The 27,325-nt window shown below is 56.1% G+C and overlaps 1 protein-coding gene across 2 annotated transcripts; it reads left to right on the top strand.

The window, feature by feature from the left end:
- The first annotated feature begins 1,378 nt into the window (after window positions 1-1,378).
- On the top strand, window positions 1,379-27,325 carry LINGO3 (leucine rich repeat and Ig domain containing 3). Of its 2 annotated transcripts, none has more exons than XR_010375723.1 (2): window positions 1,379-1,569; window positions 12,599-12,696. XR_010375723.1 is itself a non-coding variant. In XM_064469544.1 (2 exons), exon 2 carries the CDS (start codon window positions 24,801-24,803, stop codon window positions 26,616-26,618), a length of 1,818 nt encoding a protein of 605 aa, XP_064325614.1. In that variant the 5' UTR covers window positions 1,416-1,569; window positions 24,767-24,800; the 3' UTR covers window positions 26,619-27,325. The 2 variants fall into 2 exon arrangements, 1 of the variants encoding a protein (XP_064325614.1); XM_064469544.1 differs by lacking the exon at window positions 12,599-12,696 and adding an exon at window positions 24,767-27,325 and having other exon boundaries at window positions 1,416-1,569.

The raw sequence follows: 27,325 nt of genomic DNA on the forward strand, positions 1-27,325 counted from the left end.
GGGTTTTTCATTTTTTATTAAGCAGATAAACTGTTATTGTTTAAAACAGCAATGAAATGCCTTTACACCCATGTAAATCTCCTGGTTTTAACTGCAGATCTGGGGATGAAACTCAAATGGGAAAGCCTGAGACACTTGTGCTTGCACTGACATTATAAATCCACATCCCAGAGCAAATGAGCAGTAGGAGGCAGCCAGAAATCTCTATCAGCAGAAGAGCTGGGCTGCAGCAAGGGATGGAAGTTGCAAGTGGAACCAATAAGGCACCCAAGCTAGGAGAGCTGTTGGCATTTCTCCCAGCAACATCCTGCACAAATGGAGCCAATTCAGGCAAGAACATCTAATAGGGGAGCCCATGGCATTAAATCAGCCTGGGATTCAGTGCTGTGCCCTGCTCCTTACCCCTGATTTCTTCCCTCAGTTTCCCCATCTATAAAATGGAGGACATACTGCCAAACTCTGCTTGAAAACTGCTGTCAGATGCAGAAAATGTAACTGAATCACTCAGGTGATGCTTGTTGGCTGTCATGCAACAGATCAAGGGCACAGGACACTGCTTCAGCAGCCCATGTTCCCTAAGCCCTGTGACCAGGAAGGCTCGTGCCAGCCTGGACCAGGCAGTGATGAATAGAGAAGAGCAGCAATTCTGCCCTGGAAGGAAGTCAGCCCTAACAAGGGGATTGGCCTCTCTCATTCTCAAAGCCTAAGTAGCCACATCATCTGCATTTGTGGGAGGCTTTAGCAGGAGCAGAGAGGGGCAAGAAGAGAGCTCTAAGGAGGAATGGCTAACGGTGAGCACTGTCTCCACGTGGGGTGTGCCACGTTATTGCCCTGTGAGCTTGACATACTCTCGACCCTGCTGTAGCTGCCTGTGAGCATGGCACTGCTGCAAGGGACAATGGAGCCCGCTGCGGGGGTGCAAAGGCAAGATCCCTGGCTGGGTTGGGGGCTGTGCTTGTTCCTGGTGTCGTGGTGCTGTTTGTGCCCTGTTTGTCTCAGGTTCCTTGTTGGATGGGGAAAATGGCCATGTTGGTCCCTAAGCACCCCCATGGGGTAAGCCTCTAGGGCAGAGGGGGAAGCTACCAGTGAGGGGGGCACCTGGACCCTGTCCCAGGGCAGGCAGGGTCACATGGGGGGAGAAGGGCGGGATGCAAGCAGGCTGGGGGAGCCCAGGTGGGGTGGGGGTACCCGGCCATGCCAGCATGCTGCTGGGAGAGCCCAGGTGGGGTGGGGGTACCTGGCCATGCCGGTGTGAGACTGGGGGAGCCCAGGTAGGGTAGCCCGGGGCTGGGGGAGCACGGCAAGGCGGGGAGGGGACCCCCGCTCCGTTTCACCGCGGGCTCTGCCCATTCCGCCGCCCGTAGCGCAGCCCCGGGGCCGCGCATCGTCCCCGTCCCTCCCCCGCGCTCACGGGCGGCGCGGCCCGGCGGGGGGCGGCTCAGACGCCCGCTCCGTCGCCACCGCACGGCCGGGCGCGGCGGGCAACGGGGAGAGTCGCCACCGCGCCGCCCCCGGGCTGCGGCTCTGCCCGCGCCGCCGCCGCGCCATGGGCAGCCCCGGAGCCGAGCGGTGAGTGCGGGGTTCCGGCGTGGGGTGGGGAGACACAGGACACACTGGGCCGAGGGGAGGCAGAGCCCGGCGGGGCGCACAGGTGGGTGCTGGGGGGTGCGGGGAAGGTGGCCGCGGAACCCCCGTCGCCCCGGGGGCCACCCTCCTCCACCTGCTCCCGGCACCCCAAGACCGGCTCCCTGGGGTCTGCCCGGCCGGTGCCCACCGCCCGGGGCTGCAAGGCCCCTCCGCTCCCCGCAGCGTCCGGCTGGTGCCCGGGGAGGGGGGCTTAGCCCCGGCTGGGGGGCTTGGCGGAGCGGGCAGGGCTGTGCCCCCCAGGCTGGATCGGCACCGGGGTTTTAAATGGCCTCAAGCAGGCGGAGAGAGCTGCACCGGGAGGTCCAGCCTGAACCTGCCCGGCTCCATCCTCCTCCGCTCTGCCCTCGGCCCCGGCGCTCCGGAGGGTCTGGTACCTGCAGTCTCCCCACCGACAGGGCTGGGGCCCCGGCTCGCAGCCCTGCGTAGCCTTTCCCTGGCAGACCTGAGCGGGTCTGAACATCGCCAGGCGTCCGGAAGGGTCTCTCCCCATCTCGTATCTCTCCTGTTTTCCCCTCAGTCCTGCATGTTCTTGCTCCTTGCCTCCCCAGGGCCCTGCCTTCCCCCTTCTCTCAGCATCCTTGATTTTTAGGGCTAGACAGATCCTCCTGTCAAAAATCCCAGGGCTGGTTTAAATGCAAATGTTACCGGGGTTGTGTTTCTCGGGGAAATGGAGCAGGCAGCAATCGCAGCATACGTGGCTCCTATCACTGTTCTGGAATAGCAGCCTGCCTCTTCCTACTCCAGATCCAGAGTACTTTTGTGCCAGTTTCTTAATCCACTTGCAAAGCGGATTGAGCTAAAACCTGACAAAAGGTGCTCTAATTCCCACGGCATTCATGCAAAGGAGCGATTGCAGAAGAGTAGCTGCTCTTTAAATTCATGCCCAGCCTTACCCTGAGATGAGGTTTTGGGAAGGAGAGGAGAGAGGATAAGAGAAGCAGGCAGAACACCTGCAGAATAGATTGAGAGCAGATCGGTGTGTGGATCTGCAACCTGGCAGCACCCGGAGTATGAGTCTGTCCCTTCAGAGCAAAGTGCATCTGTTGCACCAGCCAGAGAGGCTGGACGCTGGGGATGGGGTTGGGGATGTGCGGTGGCCTGGTGAGGACCAGCCTGGGCCTTCAAAAGAGCTGCCACGTGCTGCTTAGTTTGGTGGCTTGGTCTCGGCTGCCAATGTAGTGCTGCCTGGCTTTGCCCTGGCTGGGACGTGCTGCCTGCGGGCAGGAGGCTGCCCTGCCTGGAGCAGACTGTCCCCGTGTGCACTGGTTTACCCAGGTCCAGCCCCGCTGCTGGGAGACACCATGAGAAAAGCTGCACCCAGAGAGGGAAAGTTCCTACAAATGTCTATCTTAATCAAATCATAAGGAATTAAAAAAAAAAAAACCTGGAAAAGCAGAGTTGCCCAGCAGCTCCCAGCAAGCCGAACAGCTGCTCAGTGCGATATATTCATGTGTGTCTTTAAAGCTGGGGCTGGATCGTTGCTGGCCTTAAAAATGCAGAAATGCAGGCAGTGAACCCCACGATAACCCCTTGGTAAAGGGGTGGCTTGGGGCTCTGCACCCCAAAGCTCTGCCCTTCACCTCTGTTTCGCCTTCCCTTATGCTGTGGGATGGAGACTGGGGGTAAGGAACCTGCTACGTGCACCCAGGGGCACGGCAAGAACTGTGGTGTGTGTCCTTTAGACAGGAGAATAATTCAAGATGTGTTGGGGAGCTGCCAGTTTGACAGTCTGATTGATCCAGTTTAATTTGAGCTAATGTATTTATCATTGGTGTTTCTGTGGCGCTGTGTAAGATGGAGGGGAGGGAGTGGAGCTGCTGCCCCTCGCTGCTGGAGGACTGGCAGTGCCGGGTGAGTTTTGGCCGGAGCAGCTGGGAGAGATGGCTTCTGATTCCCACAAGGCTTCTCATGGTTTACAGAGGTTGCAAAAATCCCGTTTGGACATCTGCAGCCTTCCCCAAAGCTTCTGGTCCTCAGCTGAGCTGAGCTTGGGGAAAGACGCTCTCAAATGGGGCAATGCCCAGCCTGCAAAATAGCCTGAGAGCAGGGAGCGAATGTGTTCCCACCAGCATGGGGAAGCAGGAGGCAAAGTAGCTTCATGTGAGGGTTGTTTTTTCAGCTTAAACATCAGCAGATTTTGCTTTTATCCTGCCCTATTGGAAGGAGGGAGCCGGAGGACTGGAAAAACGGGGGCTAGGTTGTGTTTTACCCCTCTTAGGCTGCCCTTCAGAGCTGCCCCTTGGCATCGATGCCTGGGGTGGGAAGTGGCTGTGCCAGGCTGAGTGAGGGACTTGCTGTGGTGGCAGAGCCCCAGCACCTCCCCGGCATGGCCACATCCTGCACTGCCTCTTGCTGCTGCCAGGCTCAGCCCTTCCCAGGGGGTGCACTTGTGCTGATTCCTTGCTGAAGATAGCAGGGCCAGGGGCTTTTATCTTATTTTTTTTATTGTTTTGAGCTCAGGAGTGTCTGCTTTTATTAGCTGTGTTAATCCTGTATCACAAGATAATGCATCCCTTGCCCCAAGGCCCTAACCTAATCACTGTGCTTTCCCTCCAAGCAACAGCACGGACCTGAATTAAACATTGAATTTGAAGCCCAATGGTACGGACGGGCAAGAGCGCCTGGCTGTATTTGTGCTCAGCATTTAAAGGCTTTAAACTGATGTTGTTGGAATCGATTTTTTTTTTTTTCAACTTCTGGTTGTCGGTTCACCACAGTTTTCCCCCGAGCGTCCCGTCGGGGAGCAGGTGGCCCTTCTCTGCTCAGCGGTGCAGGGAGCCGAAGCTGCCATAAGGCAGAAGGAGCAGGCGGTCGCAGAGGAGCTGGGCTGCTCTTACAGATACGTCGCTGCTGTGTTCACATCCCTGGGATGGGAGCGAGCTGTTGCCGTACCCCTGGAAATAACATCGGGAACGTAAAGCACGTGGATGGATGCGTTTTGCATGGGCAGCAGTAATTCCCACGGCGCCAGCTCGCTGCAGTGTGGGCAGCAGCATCTCCCCAAGCACCAAATCCCACATCTCAGAGCTAAGGAACCCAGGGGCTGAGTGAGGCCATCCTTGAGCTTGTCCCCTGCTGTGCTGAATCACCAGGTGGCTATAAAGCATGAATCCTGTGCCTCAGTTTCCCTGTCTGTAAACAGACATAGTCTGGAGGCCTGGCTTTGTAGGTTCATGTGCTCTCTCAGACAGCCGAAATCCTGTTGCCTGTCTGTGTCAGCAGCTGTAAAGTGATGATTGAATTGGCTGAGAAGGATGGAGGGGGCATCATGCAGCATCTCTCCTGTCCCCGGGCAGGGGCTGCAGCACGAGGGCAGAAGGTGCTGCCAACAAAGGTGCTGCTGGAGCCTAAAGGGCCATTTTTTGAGTCCTGGAAAGACACCAAAACAAACAGGCAAGGGCAGAAATATTCAGAGCAGATTTGAGAGGAGATGAAGGAAAGCAATAAAACCCACAAGAGCATTTGGAAAAGATGCCGAGAGCCGCTCTGATTTGCTGGCCGTAGTAGGGAAATTGATGGGGCATTGGGCATTTTCAGTTGGCTTTTCTGAGAGGCTATTTTTGAATTTCATGTAGGGCTTACCTTGAAAGATGAAGCAGATGCTTCCATGAGGGTTGGCTCCAGAGATGCGGGAGCAAGGGGGCCTGTGCCACAGCATCCTCGGCCATTGGCAGCAGGCGCTGGGCAGCTGTTGGCAACGAGCTGTGCTGGTTTCTTTCTTTTGATCCCTTTGCTTTGTCATGATGCTTTGGGGCTGGAGCTGGACCCCCACGCTGGCCCAGGGGTGCTGCAGGCTCATGGGGTGTTGGAGGTGGGGGCTGAGGCTGGGTGGGACGTGGGCCAGGGCTGGTGTGGGTGGCAGAGTGAGGAAATGGCACTTTATGGAAAGCAGAGCCCTCCCCGGGTCCTCCTCGGCCCCAAGCAGGGGCTGCCCTTCCCTCCTCTTCATAGAAAATGGGCAAACTGAGGACAGGAGCAAACTCACCCCAGCACAGTCCCATAGCAGGGACTTGTGTGGATAATTTGGGCAAGTTGTGAGAAATGTCTTCCCTGTGAATGAGTTGAAAAAGAAAGCTAACCTTTTTTTAAAGGCTACGATCCCCAGGCTGCTGCAGTGCCTTGGTACCCAGCGGCCGGGGTGCCAGGCTGGGGAGCAGAGGCAGCGTCTGTCTCACTGAGCAGCTCAGTCCTGAGTGGTGAAGCCAGCTGCAGCCCCGGCATGTGCCCTGCTCCTTCCCGTACCATCTGGCTCAACCCAGCTCTTTTCTTGCTTTCCTGCCTTCCTCCCTCTGAATTTTTCATGCCACCATGAGCTTTGTTGCAGTTTGCAGCCCCATCCATCCTATGGGTTTGGTTTTTTTTAAAGCTGCATCCCAGCTCTTAATGACTTGGACCTGGAGCGCCGGGGCTCCTTGTTCAGCTCCCAGTGTGCCAGCCAAAATAGCAGCGGCCACATAGTGTAGTGGAGAGGAACAAGTGTCACCGAGAATTAAAATGACAGATCCCAGCATCAAGGTCTCTGAGGGCTTGTGCTTTATTAAGCAACAGTGAATTCATGGGAAAGGACTTTCACCCAAAGCACTGGTTGTGTCTACAAGAAAAGAGAACTGGGGACAATATTTAGGTTCAGCCATGTGATGGGGAGGCAGGGCCAGGCACTGCAGGAGGTGAGCTGGGCATCCTTGGCCCCACAGGGGTGAGCCATATCCCTGCAGAGCCCCAGGAGGATTGGGGGGGGATGCGGGGATAAGGCGATGGGGTCGGCTCAGCTTTGAGGTGCTGCAGAGGGACAACGCACCATGGGGCAGGAGAGCTGGAGGGTTCCCCTGGCCTGTGCAGTGGCTTGTTCGGGGTTTTGCTTGCCCAGATGCACCTCAGCCGTGGCCAAGTGCATGTGGCGTGGCTGGGAAAGCCCCTCTGAGCAGGATTCACCCTGTCTGCAACTTGTTCATGCACAGGATCCATCCTGCCACCAGGTAGGAGAAAAGCAGGGGGCTGTGACCCCAAGCATGAGCAGATGTTTGCACCCATCAGTTCCTGCTTGATGCTGTGTGGTCCCTCAAGCAGTTTGTGCTTCCTAATATGTGACTTCTAAGTGATGGGGGTTATTTAATAGATCAATGCTTTATTTCTTTGCCTTAGGGTCTCCCTCTTCCCACCGCCCCCTCCTATTAAATTCATTGTTTCTCCCAGATACTGTTGCTAGAGGGAGATGTGGAGAAATGAAGGAGGTTCTTGGAAAGGAGGAGAGAAAATATTTAATAGGAAGAGAATAGAAGAAACACTTGAAACAAATATTGTCCCTCTCTCCCTCACTGCCCTGGGCACATCTGAGCCAAGTGCTTCCCTTTTTGTCATATGGGACCTGAGGTAAGCCCGGGTGGTGGGAACGGTACTGTTCCTGCCTGGGGCCAAGGAACACATCACCATGGGGGTGGCAAAGCCCCTGCCGGCTTCAGAGCCGGGAGCATGGGGATGCTGTGGCTGTTTCATGCTGCAAATGCAAGCAGACGCAGGAGGGAAGAAGCAGCAATAACATGGACCTGCAGCAGGGTTGGGGGATGCACCTGACCTCTGACTCATCTGCCATCCTTGGCTTCTCCAGAAAAGTCCCCCCGAGGCCTTGCTCACTTTTCCTGTTCGATTTGGGTGTTGTTTCAGTCCGGGCATGTGAGGTGGTGCATTTGCAGGCTGAAATAATTTAGAGGGGGATTGATGGGCTGCATGCTGCGGGGCCAGCTCACCTGGCCCTGCAACACGAGGTTTGGCTGTAACACGTAGCTGGGTCAGCTCTAAAATAACCAAAGTCAGAGGAACAGCGGTGTGTGCCAGTGGGGATGGACCGTGGCTGGACTGAATAGGACTGAGGTGGGCTTGGGAAGGTGCTTTCCATCTTCAGAAGGCCTCATGAGCACAGTCCTCGTGGTGCTCTTCGTGGGTCAGTAAGCAGCAGAGGTTTGCAGAGCACCGTCCCGCAGCATAGAGCAGGATAACTGAAGCAGTTCTGGCCAAGCATCCCATCCAGACTCCATCAGCTGAGTCTCTGCGGTGACACTGGTTTATGGATACTACAATAGCTCAAATTAAGTGAGTGGTTTTGTTTTCCCTCGGGTATTGTGCTCTCTGCCTGGAGCTGTGCCCTGGCTGCCATTTCGGACCTGGTTCCGGCAGTGCAGCCAGAGGAGAAACCATGAGGGTGGCAGGTGCTTCTGTCCTCTTTTTCCACAGGGTCACCCAGTCTGACCTTCCCCATGCTCGGGACAGCTGGGCACCGACTCTTCAATATTGCCAAAATGAGCTATTTTGTGTTTTTCCATTTAAATCTCATTTGAAGGAAAGTCCATCTGGTTCCATTTGTGCTGCCAGAGAAAAAAGGCTGCTCTCAGGTCAGCTTTCTACAGGGCATCTCCTTGCTGGAGACCCAGGGCAGGTCGCATGGTTGGGACTTCTGTCTCTTCTTTCCATTGCAGCAACAAGGAGGGGTGGAGCAGGGCCCCTGTAATTGAGCACTAACTGGGGATGGAAAATGAGCAGGACCCTGCAAACCAAAGATGAAGTGACATAAATGAGATCTAAATTGTGACCTTTTTCCATAAGCAGGAGTATTAACTAAGTGTGACAAATGGAGGGGGTGGAAAAATAATCCTGCCTTTGTTAGTGCTTGTGCTCAGGGCTGATGTGGAACTGGAGACTTTGGTGGGCTCCCGGGGAAGCACCGCTGGTGATGCTGGACATCCCTCCTAGCTGTGCCTGATGCCCCGGCGGTGTGTTGCTCCAGGGGTTATTTTGGAGGCTGGACACTTTCCATCATCAGTTCAGGGAGCGGTTTCTCTTCTTGCCTTCAGGGTCACTTTTTTTCATCAAGCACCAGCCCCTGGCTGGGGATATCCTTGTGGCAAAGCAATTTCCAGCTTAGGAAGTGTCCTGGGACTGGGGGAGCACCCACCACAGCACGCAGTCCTGCCATCGCTGGGGTTCAGCACTACTGTCTTTCCTCAGCCTCGCACAACATCTGGCCACCTCTGGAAGCTCAGGCCCAAGTTGTTTGTTTGTTTTGGCAAATGGGGTTGTGATCTGATGGATCGGTCTCATCCATCACTGGGCATGCTCCTGTCATGGCTGCCAGGATTTGGGTTTTTCCCCCATGAATTTGCCCTGAAGGTGTCTCTGGGTCGTGGCTGTTGCTGGCCTGTGAGTTACGGTTCACACCAGGACATGGGCAGAGCTGTCCCTAGTGCAGGGACCGCTCAATACTGGGCTGGGCTCCAACTGTGCTGCCGGGGTCCAGCTCAGCTGTCTCCATCTTGGTGACTTCCCACTTTCCCAAGACTCTTAAGAAACAGGTCTTTTTTTCCTTTGTTTCAGTTTTTAATAGCTCTGCTGTGTCTCTCCATTTCTCTCCCTGGGGTCATTTCTGGCTGTGCCCTCCCAGAAGCCAGGAGGCACCGTGTCCTTGCTGGGCTGCTGCTGTGGATGGGTGGAACCGAATTTTTCCTCCTTCCCTGATGATTTTCCAAAATTTCCTGTTTACTTTTGCAGAAAGGTGCTCTTTGGGGGCATGTTGCTAGGAGAAAGGATTTCAAATGAACGGCCCACGACACCCCCTCCAAAATAACCTGTTGGTTTTATTGTTCATATTTCTATAATCAAAGGTCAGCCTGGCCAGCTCAGAAGTCTGATGTTAATTACACTAATGAGCAAAGTCCCTGGCTTACTGTTCCATGCTCTGCTCTCCAGGATGCCGGGGTGACACAGGGCTGGCTTAGCTGGACCCTGGGTACTGTTGGGTGTTCTCTGGCAGCATGGGGGTGTTGAGGGGCTCCTGGGGTCTGGGCCACTTGTGGGTTTGGGGAGGCTGCAGGTCTCTTGTGGGCTGGGATGAGCTGCAGACCTGCTGCTGTGCATGTCTACAGGCTCCAGCTGGGAGAGTTGATATGTGCATCCCAAGGGATGCTCCTGCCCTGGAAGAGCTTGACTTGGGACATCCTGGTCTGGTCCTCTGGAGGTACAAGCGTCTCTGCTGATTTCACAGGACCCCTGGGTCCCATTTGGCCTTTGGCTTTGCTGCCAAATTTCTTTTTCAAAGAGGCTCCCGTGTGCAGAGCTTGCACCAGAGCCTTCTCAGTGGAGAGGCAGGTTCCATGTGTTCCCTGGGGACAGCAGAATCATTTCCCCATCTCATCCATCAAAATGCTCTAGAAAAGAGTTAAAATACAAGGTTTCTAAGTATATGTGCCTTAAAATACAAGGAACGGGCCAGATAGTGACAAGTGCTCTGGCAGTACGAACACACGGAGGGCCAGGGAGTTGTCCAGTCCCACATGCTGTCAGCAGTGGTACGAGGTTTTAGGCCACTTAGCTCACATGCTGGTGGGTCCCGTTTCACAGGGATTAAAATGTTTTTGCAGACAAAAAACATGAAGTAACCTGAAACGGAGGTTGCTAAGTGATGCAGGAGCTGCCAAAAACAAATGCCAAGACCATCAGCTGAGACCCTAATCGTTCAGAGGGCTGGGAATGACGGGCTCACGTAACACGTGCAGGGGTCTGGTAAGCCAAGTTCAGGTGGTCTCTAAAGCAAGCTTAAATGCTGCGTTCACACCACGCAGTCAGGTCCAGAGGCAAAGCCACTCTCTGCTTTGCTGCCTGCAGGGAGTGCAGGAAAGGGGCCAGTAAGCACAGGGGGTTGAGCAGATTTTGGTTTACTGCAGTTTGGTTTCAGCTGGTTTGCAATAAATATATGGGCACGTCCAGCTTGCTGGAATTTGTATTAAATTTTGGTTTATCCATCCCTGGTAGCTGGAGCCTGGCCTTCAGGAGCAGCAAGCCAAGCTGCTGCATCGCAGTTGTACTTAACTTTCGATGGCAATGCCTCTGTGCGTTGCCTGCAGCACCTCCTCCACCCCTACCGAAACGCATGGAGGTGCTGGAGCGTGCAAGGTCCCGCACACATCGCTGCAGTGCAAAACAAATCCACTTCTGTCCCAGTTATCACATCACTTAGGCATTAGGGGAGCCCCACCTGCTCTGCAGCTGCTAGCACCGTGTAGCTGAAGCAGATACATGTGCATTAGTGCCATGAAGGCTGTGATCCCTCGAAGCATGTACACTGGGTTGACGCTCTAAACAAAATCCTTGCTGAGTTGTACCGCATCATAGTTGCTGTTGGTGCCGCAGACTTCCCCCGTGGGCACTGAGGGCAGGCCGAGATGTTTCTAGGTCGTTTCACCATTGCAGGTCTTGGTTTGGATTACTCTCGCCTTTAAGTATTGGGTCTGAGTGACTTTCACACACGTGTGCATTGGCCTGTGCTGCAGGGTCCTGCGTGGGGACATCCCCCAGCTGAGGAGATGCAATGGCACCCGGGATCTCTGCTGGGCTTTCCTCATCCTCCCACCAGCCCCAGAGCATTCCCTGTGCCTGTTGTCCCAGCCCTGCCGTGCTGCTGCAGCCTCGGGCCGGCCCAGAGAGGCTGGTACATCCCCTGGCTCTCCCAGCAAACCCCAGCATGTCCATGGCAGGAGATTTCCTTGCTGCAGTTGCTTACGGGGGAATTGTTAGCGCAGTTTGTTCTTTGTTGGCATGCATCCCTGTCGGGGCTCTGCAAAACACGGGCTGAATTGTGTGCAGGGCATCCCTGCCATTGACCGCAAAACGGGAGCGGGGGGGGGGGGGCGGGGGGTGAAGGGCTGGCTGGGGAAGCAGAGCCCCTGCGTGGTGCCTACACAGCTGAACCTGAGTCGGTGGGTTTTAGAGGAATCCCTTTGCCTTTTGCTTTGGGGTAGTGGTGCTTACTTGGAGGAATTTTATCTTTTCTGGAGCGTTGTATGCTGTCAGTTCTCCAGGGACCCCAAAAGTGAGGTTCTGCCCATCCATAAGCAGCACCCAGACGGCGCCGGGGCTTGCAGGAGCACATGAGGAGGCTGCAGCGGGCAGCCCTGTCTGGGCAGGGGACCCCCACCCTCCTGGGGTCGACTCTTGGCTCCCCCAAGTGCTAGGGGGGTGCGAGCCCAGTGCCACCAGCTGCCGCTGCAGATCGGCTCCTTGTTTCTCTGCCGTTCTCCAGCAAATCCCTGCGAGGGAAAGCTCCTTTGGCGAGGGCTCTCCAAGCCTCTCTCAGCAGGAATTAACCTCCCCAGCTGCTGCTCCTGCCCTTGGGTGGCCCTGGGGGACCTCAGCCAGGCCAGAGCAGGGGGCAGATGAGTCGGGGCCTGAGCGGGGTCTCGAGCAGAGGTCAGAGCAGCTGCTGAGCTGTAACAGCAGCATCTCTGTGCGGATGTAGCTGAACAGGACCTGAGTCTGCGACCGTTTGTGGTCTGTTAATGAGGAGGAGCTGGGTTTCCCCCAAAAAAGGAACTATTTAGATTCCCTCTTTTTTGTTACAGGGAAATTAAACCTGATCCAGAGAACTCAAAACGCTTTAGCAAAACTGTAGCAAATAATTTCCTTGCAGGTTGGTGTCCTGTATCCTCTGCATTGACCGTCAGGGCTGGGAGCCTGTTGCTTGACCCCACAAAGCACCCACGGGGAGGGATGCTGGATGGGGGGGCCGACCAGCGGCACTTCTGCTTCCAAGTTTGGGTCAAATTTTCCCAAATGAGAGGAATCCCAGAGGTCTGGCCATGAGCACCTGCTGCGTGGGTGCCATCTCCTCCTGAAATCCCCACACATGGTTGCTGAGGTGCTGTGGTGGTGCTGGGCTTGGACACGCTCCTGTTTGTAAGAGAATCCTTCAGGGTATAAAGTGCTATATATTTTGTATATATATAACTAGGCAACCCGCAATAGTCAGGTCACACATCAGGCTCGAGCAAGGCGGAAGATGCTTCCCCTCTCTGGGTGGTGCCAATGTGCTGTGTCCTTGGGCTTTTGGGGGCGTTTATTTGGGATTTCTGTGCTGGATGCTGTGGAAAGGTGATTTACATTTGTCTCCTTGTGCTGTTTTGTCCAGAGGAGCTGAGGCTGGCCGTGCCAGACACTTTGCCATGTAAATATCCCCGGTCTCAGATGCCACGGCAGACCCAGATGTTGGTGCAGCCCCAGACCTGCAGAACGGTGAGCGCTCCCTGGGCGTGAGGAGGGGGGAGTCAGCATCATCATTGCCCTTGTACCTGGTGGGGTTTGTGCTGGGATGCTTGAAATCCAGCTCATTTTTAGCTCGTGGCCATTTTTAGCTGCTGGTCATGCAACCTAATGCTTGGTGGCATTAGCTCCCTCCCTCCTCCTGCAGTGTGAAGCGCTCAGTACCAGCGAGCCAGAGGTTTATCCCATGTAATGGCTGAGAAATCTCCTGCCTGTTGCCACGACCCCGAAAATGAGCAGAAAGTAGCTCAAGTGGGGGTGTGATGCAAAGCTCAGGGCTGTTAAGCTCTGGTACTTGCTCTGAGGTTGCTGGCAGGCAGCAGCGGGGACCCCAGCTTTGGCTGTGCCAGGATGCATGTGCGGCATTGGTTTGAAGAGCAGCAGTTTGGGGTTCAGAGGGGGATTTTCAAGTCTACCAGCTCCATCCTGGGTGAGGGGTTCTGGAGGCTTTGCCCCTGCTCTGCTGTCAAGATGCCAGCCAGGGAGTTAAGTGATACAGCCCTTCTGTCCCCTTCCCCTCCTGCCACAGAGACTTCTGACTTTCGGGAGCCTCTGGGGCTGCATGTGGGAAAGGAGATGTTCTCCTGGTGCCACAGCCACAGCTGATGCCTGGAAGCTGTAGATCTGGGGACTGATGCCAGCGTGTCTCGCTCCAAATGTCACTGCTTGCTGCAGTCTCCAGCCTGGAGGAGATGTGGGGGAGGCGCAGCTGGACCCCCCGAGGCCTGGCCAGCCCCCTCTGAAATCTGAGCGGTGAGGCTGGGAGGGTTCTGCTCTCCATAGGGCTCAGGCAGGGCTGGGATGAGTCCCCTGTCCCCTTCCCCTGTCAGAGGCTTATTACAACAGGGGGATTGGTCTCACTCACGCCTGGCAGGACAAGGTATATATTGCAATGTGTCAAGCATTACTTTACCCTGTAATGGTATTTTGCTTTCTTTGCTCGCTGTTCCCATGATCATAATTGGGACGGCAATAAAATTTCCAATGCAGCAGCTGTAGGCAGGTCTTAAAAAATTCATTCAGCCCAGGATTGATGCTGAACAGAGCTGAAAGGCAGAGGGAAGGCTGCTTTTCCTCACTCCCTTCACCTGGGATTCCCATTCCAAAGAGGGTTTCCAGCAGATCCAGGGCTTCATATCTGCACCTCTCATCCCTCTGCACCCACAGATGTTCACTTGCAATGCTTTGAGCTTGTTTTCCTGCAGAAAGCCAAGCAGTCCTGCTGGGACTGGGTTGTCTTCCACCCATGGCTGTCTCTCCCACCCTGTCCTCAGAGCAGACATCTGTCTAAGTCTCTGGCCTGTCAGTCTGTTCATCCTGCCCACGAGTCCAGCCATCTGGTCAAATTAAAGCCCCCAGAATGATGTGTCACCCTCCCGAGGCACAGTGCCCATGGGCTGGCAGCAGCCTGCCCCGGGGCTCCAGGCTCCCTCTCCAGAGGGAAGCCAGGCTCACCAGTATGGCAGGGACCCCTGCATCCCCTGCCGTGGGTGAAGGCACCCCATGGGGCCAAATCCTCAGGAACAGGGTCCTCTCTGAGGGTCAAGTCTGGAAACAGCTGTCATTTTATCCGTGAGCCTCAGAGAGGTGGCCGGGACTGCCTTGACTTTGTTTTGTGCAGCACCTGGCACCGCAGTGGTTCAGGTAAGGAATTAAGAGTAGACTTTGCTGTCAAAGGTCCAGTGCTGGCAGCTAGAGGCATTGATCACAGTGTGATTTATGTGCCAGCCCCCTGAGGGGCCCAGGCCAGCATCGCTGAGATGCTGAGCTTAATGAACGACCTAATCTAACAAGGGTTGGTGTGCCAGACCAGGTGTACAAATGAGGTCATTTGCTGGGGCAAAGCCTGCGGGGAAGCAGCTGGCACTCAGGCCACTGTGAAGCCCTCGGCCACGGCATGGGGAGGGCTCTGCCAGGTGCTGGGGCCGGGGGGCGGCTGCGCCTGTGCCAGCTCCGCACGCCCCCGAGCAGCGTCATCAATCAGCTTTCTGAAAGGTGGCTAATTACAGCGTATGCTTTTCTGTTATGATTATTAATCATCCTGCTCCTGTACTTCATTTATTACGGAGCTGCCTGGGTTAGAGGAGCGAAGACACAGGGTCCCTTCATGTGACGAGGTGGCAAGTTCTCCCTGCTGCTTGGGAGCTCCTTTGGGTGATGTGTCTGCAGGACATGGGGGGACAGCATGGGGTGGCCCCAGCACAGCCTGAGCTCTGCCTGGGGACATCCTTCTCAGTCAGACTGCAGCAAGCTCCCTCTGTCTCCTTCCACGTGGTTCCAGCCAAGCGTGGCACACTGGCTTTGAAGCTCTCCTCCACTGAGGTTTTGCTACCAGGATGTTGCTCCCAGGCTGCATTTCGGCAGCCCTGGTGCAGAAGGTAAGTGATGAGCTCGTAAAGCGGCTGTGTGCCCCGGGAGGCCGGAGGGGAGGCAGCTGCAGGAGAAGGAGCAAATTCCCCTCTCTCATTTAATGATTTTTATTTGTGTCTCCGTTGGGGCAGGAGCCATTTGCAGGAGCATAGCCCTGTTTTCCAAGATGCTCTGCTCATAGCCAGGATATGTGCATGTCTGACTGTCACGTCTGTGCCAGCTGGGGCTGTTATGGGCTTGTGTTTTGTAAATCTCTGTGTCGTGGTTTAGCGGCAGCTCAGCCCCACACAGCCGCTCGCTCACTCCCCACCGGTAGATGGGGGGGAGAATCAGGAGGGTAACGCTCGTGGGTTGGGATAAGAACAGTTTAATAATTAAAATTAAAAGAAAACAACAGTAGAAATGCAATGTAAAGGAGAACAACGAGAGGCGCAAAGCCCCGGGGGAGGGGGGAAGGGAGGGGAGGGGGGGAACGAACCGCCGGAACAAACTGCCCGCGCCGCAGCAGCCCGCCGACCCGACGCCGCGCCGCCTCCACGCTCGCGCTGCAACTGCCCCCCCCTCAATATACTGCTCATGGTGTCACATGGTATGGCACGAACCTGCCATTGGCCAGTCGGGGCCAGCCGCCCCCACCATGGCCCCGCCCCTCCCAGCCCCCCCCCCCCCCCCCCCCGCGGCAGAGCGCGGGAAGCTGGAAAGGCAGCCGCCCCCCCACAGTGAGGAGAATTAACCCCTTCTCAGCCAAATCCAGCACACTCAGCAACATTGTGGCGTGGGCTTTAAAACTGACAGATGCCAGGAGGATGTTTTCTGGGGGCTCAGATTCCCCGTCCCTGCTCCCAGTGCTTAGCTGGGAAGAAACCCAGGCACAGGCAAACCTTGGGCCCTGGGTTGGTTCGCATGGGGCAGCTTTGGTTCAGATGGGGAGCTTTGCAAAGCCCCTGGGCTGTATCCTGCCCTTCAGTGGGAGAGGAGGAAGGTAGTTTTCCAAGGGGAGTCTCCTAGACCCGGGCTGCCTCTGAGCTCATTGCTGGGTCCTCCCCCAGCTGGGTGGGTGCTCAGGGACAAGGACACCACGGGGATGTGACCAGCATCTGGTCCCAGTGACAGACAACAATGGCAAAACACCACGGGGAAGTCCCAGGGACGTGAGCTGTCAGCCTGCATTTGCCTTCCAGACCCTTGTCATCCTACCCGCAATGTTAACGGGCTTTTCTGCAAATTAATAGTTCTCACTGCACAGCAGAAACTTGCTGGGAATCCTCAAAAAATAACCCCCAGTGCCTGTCTGGGGACCTCTGCCACTGCCTCAAGCCAAGTTCAGTCAAGTGTTTCTGGCAGGTGGTGGTAGAACAGCTCGCTTGCAACAAGGCGGTTTTGGGCACAGTTGAAGATGGGGAGTCAAGCTCAGCCTTAGTTCCCATGTGGTCTGGCAGGTACTGAAGTTGTTGAGATCCGGCTCAGGTTTGCTCTCAGCCAACATTTCCTAGTAGCAGTTGAAATTCAGATCTGGCTGGAGGAAAAGGTGGTTCGGTCCAACTGCTTGGGATGAAATAAGAGTATAACACCCATTTGTCCTGCTCCCCTTTCCCTCAGTTTAGAGGAGTTATTCACCTTGGTAGAGAAATAAAGAGGCTTGTGGAATATTAAATACCTCCCCAAAGCCCCTGTTGCTGATGAGTGGCTTCTGCACCTTGTTCCCCAGTACACGCAGTGACCTTTTAAAAATGTTGTACATTGTGGTCGTATCTAAATGTCATCTCCCCTGGGAGCATCTTGTGGAGATAGAGATTCAGACAAGATGTCTATCAAGAAGAAAAGCAGATTGTGGCTAATCTGTGGCTGCCTGCACAGTATTGCCTGGGCCACATGCTCAAGAATCATAAGGTTGTCTCTAAAAATAAGCAGTGGCTTCTTTTGAGTTGTCTCCTTGGCATCTTAGCTCATTAGGGAATCCTTGTTTCTGGGTTTTCGCAGCATTTGCAAGGGCTGGGAGTTTCCATGTGGGAGGAAAGTGGAGAGTCCTGTGGTCACGGCTGTTAAGGACTTGGCTAGGACTCAGGATGGGATCACGGGGTGGGAAAACAGCTCCATGAAGACGTCAGTCATGGCTTTTGCTGGGTAGAAAGGGTAAATGCTGCCTCCACTGAAAGCTCACACAATCTTACTGTTCCAGCATCATCTTGGCTGGCCCCAAGACCCGGGGCTGTTGAGCGGGGGAGACGCGTGAGATGCAGCAGCTGCCAGTCACCAAAATAACTCCCTTCTATAAAAGGTTTTCATGTTTTTCAAGCAGTCCCTTCAGGTCATGCTTTGGGACATTTTTCTGCAGTGACCCGGCAGGAACCTGTCTCCTCACACAGGCATCTCTCCTTTCATGCTTTCTTTCTCCATTTCTGCAAGTCATCAGGAAAATCTGCTTCTGTCTGAGCAGCCTCGAGCAGGACACAAGGGTGACTGTCTAGAGCATGGCCACCACGGGTCCCAGCCCTGCAGCTGGGCTCTGCCATAGCTGTTGGGTGCAGTCATTTGGCCACCTGGAACCCCGGGGAGCCCTGGCCTCAGGGCATTTGCCAGGTCCTGTAGGCATGAGCCACAGCAGTATGGGGGGACCCACTGTATGGAGCCTGCCAGGTGCCCCTCTGCCACCGGGGCTGCCCTGCCGCTCACCCAGCTGCTCGGTTCTCCCCTCTGCTCCTCCAGCCCTGCCCTCGTGCCTGCCCCAGCCTGGCTTTGCTGGGAAATGAACTGACCCAGAAAAACACACTCTGGGTGCACTGAGAGCGGCAGAGCTGGGAGAATTTGTTTCCCAGCCACTCTGATGGGATTAGGAATAACTCTCTGCTAGATAATTCTACATTAGGTCTGGTGATTGATTTTCTTCCTTCCTACCCCCAGCTCTCTCCTCCTCTCCCTGTTTCAACTGGATTATTCTCATGCTTGGTTTGCTAATTGCCTGATCACTAGAGCCTCGTCAGAGCGAGGCACGGGGACATCACTGGCCGCCTCTGACCCTCCGAGTTTTCTGCCTTTTAGTTTATACCTCAGCTCTGATTTAATCTCCTCCATGGCCCAGCAGAAGCTGGGTTGTTTCTGCTGCCCTAATCAGAGGGAGAAACCTGCTGGTGTCACCCCTGGAGCCAGGGAAGGTCCTGGGGATGCCCCTTCAGCTCCTCCCCATCACCTCCATCCTCCCAGTGTTCCCAGTCTTTTCTGGGGCTTTTCCAAGCTCAGTGTGGCCACAAACCCACTGGTTTTGCAGGCTCAAGACAATGGATAAAATAAAGCTGGAACAGCAACAGGTTTATTTGTGGGTGGTGGCATGAGAAACCCCAGAGATGTTGAGGGGCACAGGTCACCTTTGGTCCTCATTTCAGTGCCCCCAGAAAATGTCCCCAGTGACTACGCTCTGCTGTGAGCAAAGCCACCCGCAGCAGCAGATGGAAGAACACAGTTCAAAACCCTGACTTCATCTTCAGGCGTGGAAGTTTGCTCTGTGAGCTCTGAAAAACGCCTAAAAGCCCCCTGGGGACCCACATCAGCCCGTGGGTGACACAGGTTGATGCCAGTGGCATCACCAGTGAGAGCTGAGCACGAAGCAGACTTCCCAGGGACCCTTTTTTTTTTTTTTTTTCTCCCTTTGCAGCCCAAAAACCATATGGGGGTGTCTTGGTTTTTGCTAGTTATTGCATGGCATAATTGAGTGTTTGGGGTTTTCCAGCAGGGAGGAAGGAGCCAACATCTGGATGGGCTGTGGCACAGAACTGGGGAGCTGGGCTCATTTTCTGGTCTTGAAGAGCTCTGTCCTGCCGCAGCTCTGGCTCTGGGCTTCCCCTGAGACCTGGGCCAAGGCTCCCAGCGCAGGGGTAGAGCTTGGGGCCAGAGCTCAGCCTGGCACCTGCCCGTGGGAGTTGTTGGCATCTGCATTCAGGGTGCACGTCCTCTGCTCCAAGCCCATGCCAGCAGCTCCGTGTTCGAGTCCCAGATGAGCCATCGAGCCTGCTTGATGCAGCCATACTCCCATTCCTGGTAATCAAGATCTTGTCTAGTTGATACCCTGGGACCAGGGAGCACACAGAGCTCATGCTGACAGAGAGTCCAGCACTATCCCCTGATGGCAAGCTGTAAATACTAGGGGAAAAAATATTGGGATGCTCAGCCCCTCTGTCTGCCTCCCAAATCCAGCCTAAGCCCCAGCGGGGGGGCTGAGCGGGGCAGTTGTGTCTGTGAGGATGCTGGCAGGGCCCCTGGCGAGCGCGGAGGTGCCGCCGTCTGCGTGGCAGAGCCATGGTTGGCACTACCTCCTCTGCAGAGCTGCTGGCACAGAGCCTGGTGCAGGCTGGAGATAGCAGCCAGGGAGCGAGGGCTGCCGTGGGCAGGCAGCTGGGATGCTTCGCTGCCAGGGCAGGGCTGGCTGCCAGCTCTTGGGTGGGCAGCAGCAAATGGGCATCACTCGGGGTGTTTCCAGCAGTGTTTGCCTGCCATTGGTGTTTGTAGGAGCCCTCTCCTGTCTCATGCTGAATTTGGGACTTGCTGGTACTGGCACGAGTCACTGGCACTGCCACCTCCCTGTCACCTGTACGTTGGGGTGCAGATATTATCCCCTGTCGTTGTTTAAGGATGAGCTTTTCCAAAATGTATGGGGGTCCCAGCATCACTTTCTGCCCCATTTGCTCCTTCCCTACCTGGGGATCTCCACCCTCACTTGGGGTCCCCTGCATCCCCTGGAAAGATGGAGCAACATCCTGTATTCTGAGCATGTAACCTCCCCTGGGTGCTCCTGGCCTCCCCAGGCAGAGCCCATGAAGGAGGGGTAGCACAGGCTTGGTCTCAAGCAGCAGCAGTGGGATTCTTGAAGGAAAAGGTCTCAGCAGGTCCATTTTGCATCCTGTAAGTCAATGGAAGAACAAAACAGGACGTTGCTTTGACAGAAGTATTTGTACTTGCACGATGTCAAAACAGGGGAACCTAGAAATGTCAACCTTGGCTTATTTTCTGGTCTTTATTCAGAAAAGTGGAGAAGTGGCAGCTGAGGAGCTATTGCTCTCGGAGGAGCTGGCTGTGCCAACCATGTGCCACTGAAGCGCAAGCCATTCAAAGGGGGTGGAAGAGACCTTGCCATCTCCTTTTCTCCAAGAAGTGGGTGCTGCAAGGGAGTGAAAACCCTCCTGCAAGCCCGGTCGGCTGGTGGCTGAGCATCCGAGAGCCAGGCAGTCAGAGAGCATTGGTTCCTCTGTGCTCTGGCCTCTGCCTGCCGGGAAGCACCACAGTGCCAATGGCTGGGATAAAACAGGCTTGGTGGCCACAAGTCCTGGCAGGGAGGGAGGGAAGGAGGGGGTTGCTCCCAGAGGCTCAGAAGTGGCCAAAGGTGGTCTGCTCTGCTTCCCCCCGCTGTGCCGCAGCCCCTCAGCCTCTGTCTTCCCTGGCTCTGTTCCCCAGCCCTGCATGCAGCAGGCATGTTATTTTTAAAAATAAATTAAATGTGCAGAAGAGCCTCTATCTAGGCCTTCAACTAAAGTCATAATTGGCCTCACTCCCTAGGGACTAGGTGAGCCCCGGAGAATGCCACACTATTGGAGTAATGAGCTATTGATAAACGGCGCTGCTCTGCTTGGCTCAGCTCTGTGCTCAGCTCTGCCCGGGCTGGATGGGGACTGCAGGGTCCTGGTTGTCACTGCAGGGGACATGGGGTCTCTGCAGCGGGGGCGGCAGAGACCCAGAGGGGCAGAGCTGGCCTCGGCCGCCTTGGCTCCTTGCTCTGGAGCTCGTATCTGCCTGGGTTGCTGCGAGGGGGCTTATCCAGCACCCATTAATCCCCTCCATAGGTTTGCTGAGGGTGTCAGGGCTGTGTTCTGCTCCACTGGGGCACCCATGGGTGGGGGCTGTGGGGCAGCAGGGGCAGCTGATACTCTGCTTCGGCTGCGGAGAGGGAAGGAGAGCCTGGAGCTGCGGCTCCTGCTCTCTGGCTGCCGGGTAAAACAACGCCAGCGGGTTCATACCTTTGCTTAGCAGATTAGGTGGTCGAAGTAGTAACCAAAAGTGGAGTATGGTTACCCTGGGCTCATTCATAATGAACGTGGCGGAGATCTGGTGTGCTCGTGGGCTGCCTCGGCGCAGTGGCTGTGGGCAGGGAGGGGACAGGGCCAGATCCCCCCCAGCCCCTGGCAGGAGGTGATGGAGGGCACAGGTTATGGCCAAGCATGGGAGATCGTTAGCCTGGCAGCAGTGCCTGGGCATATTTAGCGTAGAGACACTAAATAAAAAAAGTGTCAACAATAAATTGGGAGCATTTTTTTCCTGTGGGTTTGCAGGTCACACCTGGGCACATCCTTCAAGTCCAGCCCCGCAGCAGAGCAGGAGCAGAGCCTTCTGAACCGGGGGGACCAAGCAAAGCCATTCCCCCCCTCACCCTAGAGCCAGCTCAGGTTCCCAAGGCCACCAGCCAGGCAGAGCTGATTGCAAAATGTCTCTTGGCACAGCTGTGAGCAGCCTCCTTGAAGGCAGAGGCTGCCAAGCAGCTCCAGCCACATCCCCACTCCAGTGCCCAGGTGGCATTTGGGGACCCCCAGTCACTGGACATGGGGGGTCAGGTGCCACAGGTGGAGCCTGAGCAGTGCTGGAGAGGGGCTGCATGGCTGGGAAGGGGGGAGGAAGGGGCTGGGATGCTTGGTGGGGCAGCAGTGGGGTCTCTGGTCCTACCCCACTGCCCCCAGCAAAGAAAGGTGATGCTGCATCCTGCCTGGCTGTTAATCCCCTCCCTGCAGCTGTGTGAAGAATGATAACACTTCCCTCTTGGTTTGACTCGTTGGAAGAAAAAGGGAAATGTGGCAAAATTAAGGCATGCACCAAAAAAAAAAAGTCTGTAAAAGATAATTTCCTGCAGCTCTTAAATTGCACTGAGCAATAGGTTTATTGACAGAGAACTCAGCTTGGATAACAGGATCAGGGTGGGAAATTATCTGTGGAGATTGCGTCATTCCCCATGATGTGGGCATAGAGAGGGTTGGGAGCCCGCCCGGCTCCCGGAGGCCATCCCCACACAAAGCCAGCCCCTCGGGGACAGGAGGGAGGGCGACACCGGCCTTTGGTGTCCTTCATCAGCATGGTGGACCTGTGGTGCAGGAGATGCTGGGCAAAGGCACTGGGATGGGCCAGTTCCTGCTGCCCCCACTCCATCAGTGTCACCTCTCTGGGTGGAGGGGGTGGGGTCCAGGGTCCTCATCGCTCATCCTGGTGGTGTGACCCCGGGGCAGGGCTGCTCTGAGCCAAGCACTCTGGGAGTGCAATGAAGGATGGGGAAAGGGGTGACAGGGACTGGGAGCATGGCAAAACCTTCAGTCTCCTTCTGGTCTGTCCTGCCGAGCCTCCCTGGGGCTGGGGTGCGAATGGGATGGGCTCAGGGCATGGGGTGAAGCTGGGGGAGGCCAGGGGCTGCAGGAGAGGGGGTTTGGGCAAAGGGTGGCAACTTGGTAGGAAGCAGGGGATGATTCAGCACCCCAGGATGGGGATCCGCACGTCCTGCCCCACCATCTCTGTGGCCCTGGCTGCTCCCTCCTCTGCAGTGCCCCTTAGCAAAGGGGGAGAAGTGGGGGATGTGAGGGGACTTGATGGCTCGTCCACTCCCCACTGGGAGCCTGCCCAGCGGCTCTCACCATCTCATCTGGTGACAAGCAGCAGCTCCTCCTTTCTCCCATCATCACCCCCTAAACCAAGCACCAGCTGCCTTAAGTCCAGCCTGAAAAGGTCTTGGGCAATGAGGACATGCGGTGTCACCATGATGGGCTTGAGCAGCCACAGACATCTTGTCCTGTCAGCCCATCCCGTCCCCTCTCCCCACACCCTACCAGGCTCCAACAGCCACTTTTAGGGCCCCCAACAGGCCCAGAGGGAGACAAGGGAGCGTGCATGGGGAGCTTGGGAAAAAAAACCCTGAAGCGAGGTCCAGCACTCCCCAGGGCTGGAGCCCCTTGGGTAGTGCATGCCAGTTTGTCCCAGTGCTGTGGGGGTGATGGGACGTGGCCCCTCCCCACGCTGGAGGGGTCAGTGCCCCTCTGCCTCTTCGAGCCATCAGTCTGGCCATGCTGGGATGTTGAAAAATTGGAAAATGGCAAAGGTGGGGGTCTGAGACTGCAAATGGAGATGTCCCATGGTTAGGCAGGTTTTGCCATAAGAAACAGAGCTGGCATGGCGAGAGCAGCCAGAATGCGTATAAATGCTATCGATAGAGAGCAGATGGGAAGAGGGATGCTCTAGAGCATGCTCCTGCCTATGAGGTGCAGCGGCCAGGAGACACCTGGGAAGGTGCAAAGCAAATAAATCCTGGCAACAAGGAGGTGGAGGACTTGGAGGAGGGAGAGGAGGAGGAGGGGGCTGCCGAAACATGGTGAGCAGCTTGCGGTGGAGGCAGGTGTGCCAGATCGGTGCCCCATGTTGCTTTGGTGGGTACCCTGCTGTGGTGATGCTCTGCCCAGGTTCTCACCTCCATGCTGCTTTGGGGACCTGGGGTGAGGGTCCAACCCCAGGAGATGTTGAACCAATTCAGGTCACATCAGTCAGCTCATCTGGGATATTGTCTCATTGTGCCTTTCACCACCAGCATTGGGCTGAGACCTGTCCCGCTCGCTGCACCTCTGCAGGTATGTCTGGAGGGGCTGCCTTTGCTCTCGGTACCCTCCCAAATTGCCCATGTTCCCTTGCCAGGCCCAGAAACACCCTGCAGCGCCCTGACCAAGCAGCTCTGCCATTTAATTAGGTTAATGACAGTGCTTGGTTGTGGAAAGGTGGCTGACGAGTTTGCGCTGGCCCTGGGAGGTGCATTTCCAGGAGTGGTGGCAGCCCGGCAGATCTGGGGCACAGAACGGGGAAGGGGAAGCAGAGAAAAGGGAAAGTGGCAGCAAAGTGCTAATCTCTGGAAAGCAGGACAGCCAGGGCACCATGCCACGCAAGGGCAGTGTTAATCCCTCATCTGCAAAGATTGTGCTCGTGGCCACCTTAATCTCTGCTTCAAGAGAGCGACGCTGAGGATGGGGACAGGAGGACCGGTCCCTGTGTGTGGCTCTGAGCATCCCCACATCCCCCATCCTGCGGGACCTCACTGAGCCTGGGAAGGCTTTGTACCACCAGACGAGACCGCACTGCAGCCACATGGGGAGCAGAGGGGATGTGACATCCCACCTGTGTCACAAGGTTGCAAGGCCTCTGGCTGCATCTCTTTGCTCCTACACTGCCCTGGGGGTCTGTGTCCCCCATTATCCCAGGGTGCTCGTGCGCACGGTCCCCTATGCCTGTGTGTGCACCATCAGTGGCACAGAGCTGGTGCGAGCTGCTGCAGGGGCAAAGACTGAGATGTGGGTCTGCAGCTGTCTGTCCTCTTGCAACTATCTCCCCATGCCTTAGTTTCCCTGCTCTCCTAATGGTGCATGCAGGTGGCGAGGCTTGTTTACCACAGGTTTGCATAGAGCACAGTTACCAGGTCACATGCTAGGTGCTAAGAAGGGGGGTCCAGAGGGTTGCCTGGAGGAGCTGGGACCTTATCAGGGCCATGGGCCATGGTTTGGGGAGCATTTTGCAGTCTCAGCCCACAGATGGGTGATCTGGGGCAGGGTAGGCCTTATGTTAGCCTCCCTTGGGCTCGCCGCTGACTCGGCATCTCTCTCCCTTCCAGGCGCATGGGAGAATGGTAGTGAGCCCATAAGACCATGCTCTACACAATGACATGTTGGCTCCCAGTCCTGGTCCTCCACCTGGTCCTCCTGAGCCCCCTGCGAGTGGCAGCCTGCCCTGCCCGCTGTGAGTGTGCCCCACAGATCAAGTCAGTGATGTGTCACCGCAAGTGGCTCACCTCCATCCCCGAGGGCATCCCCACCGAGACCAAGATCCTGGAGCTCAACAAGAACCGCATCCGCTGCCTGAACCCGGGGGACCTCGCCCCGTACCCGCTGCTGGAGGAGCTGGATTTCAGCGAGAACATCATCTCCAACGTGGAGCCAGGCGCCTTCAGCAACCTGTTCAACCTGCAGACCTTGAGGCTGCGGGGGAACCAGCTGAAGCTCATCCCCCCAGGGGTCTTCACCAAGCTGACCAACCTCACCCTCCTGGACATCAGCGAGAACAAACTCGTCATCCTGCTGGACTACATGTTCCAGGACCTGCGAAACCTGAAGAGCCTGGAGGTGGGGGATAATGACCTGGTGTATATCTCCCAGCGGGCCTTCTCAGGGCTGCTTGGCCTGGAGCAGCTGACCATCGAGAAGTGCAACCTGACCTCCATCTCAGCCGAGTCGCTCTCCTACCTCCAGAACATGGAAGTGCTGCGGCTCCGGCACCTCAGCATCTCCACGCTGGAGAACCAAAACTTCAAGAAGCTCTACAACCTCCTGCAGCTGGAGATCGACAACTGGCCGCTGCTGGAAGACATCTCCCCCACCAGCTTCCAGGGCCTGAACCTCACCTCACTCTCCATCACCTATACCAACATCACAGCCGTGCCCGCTGCTGCCTTGAGGAACCTGGTATACCTCCGGTACCTGAACTTGTCCTACAACCCCATTAGCACTGTGCTGAAGGGCTCCTTTAAAGACCTCATTCGGCTCCAGGAGCTCCACATTGTGGGTGCTCTCTTGGTGTCCGTGGAGCCACAGGCTTTCTCTGGCCTGAGACAAATCCGGCTGCTCAACCTCTCCAGCAACTTTCTCTCCACGCTGGAGGAGAGCACGTTCCACTCTGTCAACACACTGGAGACTCTACGGGTGGACAGGAACCCCCTGGCCTGCGACTGCCGCCTCCTCTGGATCCTGCAGCGACGGAAGACACTCAACTTTGACAGGCAGCAGCCCATGTGCTCCTCACCACCTGAAATCCGGGGCAACGCCCTGCACGACTTCCCGGACTCCGTGCTCTTTGAGTACTTCACCTGCCAGAAGCCCAAGATAAGGGATCGCAAGCTGCAGCACGTGACAGCCTGGGAAGGGCAGTCCGTGTCCTTCCTTTGCCGGGCAGATGGGGAGCCGGACCCCTCCATCGCCTGGGTGTCCCCCCAGCACCGCATGATCACCACCCGCAGCATGGGGCGGGCGACAGTGCTGCCCGGGGGCACCCTGGAGATCCGCTTTGCCCAGGTGCAGGACAGTGGCACCTACATCTGCATCGCCAGCAACGCGGGAGGCAACGACACCTATTTCGCCACCCTGACAGTCAAGGGGCGGCCCGCCGACGGCTCCCACTACACAAACCGAACTTTGTACCTCAGTGAGTTCAACGACACCTCCCACAATGACACACAAGTCTTCTTGAAGTTTACGTTGGACCTCAAGACCATCCTAGTCTCCACGGCCATGGGCTGCATCACCTTCCTGGGCGTGGTGCTCTTCTGCTTCCTCCTCCTCTTCGTCTGGAGCCGGGGCCGGGGGCAGCACAAGAACAACTTCTCAGTGGAGTACTCCTTCCGCAAGGTGGATGGTCCCACCACCACCACTGGCCAAGGAGGAGCCAGGAAGTTCAACATGAAGATGATCTGAGCCTCTCCCAGAGGAGAACCATTGTCTGCTGCCTGCCCTGGGCACAGCTAGGGCAGCATGGGAGCACCGGTGACGTCCCGGGGCTGGTGGCGGGACCTGTCTGTGCTGGGATGCAGCCAGAGACATGCTGGAGGTGCCATGGGTCAGAACCATGTGAACCTCAGGGTCAGGGAGCGATGACCTTGGCTGTCTCGGCCCCACAGAAAGCCCTCGGGGTACAATGGCTCAGGGGCCATCCTGGCTCCAGGGGCTCCAAATGTAGCCAATATTTTTGCTACCAACTATTTCTCTAGCCAAGAGATCAGCAGCATTTGGGCCTGGAAAAAAAAAAAACTGCTTCCTTTTTTTCCCCCTTTCCTTTTTTTTTAAGACACTCTCCAGAAAACTTTCCTGGTGGTTGTTTATGGTTCTTCTCTTTTCTTGTAGTTGGGTTGGGTTTTTTGGCCCAACGATTTATTTTTTTTATGACTTTCCAAGAGAAAAGTCTTCTGGGACAATGTGGGTCTGGGGTGCTGAGTTGGGGGTCTCCCCCAGCCCCTCAGCAAAGCTGGACCCCCTGGGGCATGGCCATGCCTTGAATGCTTCCCATTGGCAGATTTAAGATGCAGCATCTGCAAACGCAGGTGCCTGGGGATGCTCCTGCACAAGCAATAATAACCCACCCAAGGCCAGGCTCTGAGGAGGTGTCAGCAAGAAAAAGGGGGGGG

The sequence above is a fragment of the Phalacrocorax carbo genome, chromosome 19 (genome assembly GCF_963921805.1).
Source record: "Phalacrocorax carbo chromosome 19, bPhaCar2.1, whole genome shotgun sequence".
Lineage (NCBI taxonomy): Eukaryota > Metazoa > Chordata > Aves > Suliformes > Phalacrocoracidae > Phalacrocorax > Phalacrocorax carbo.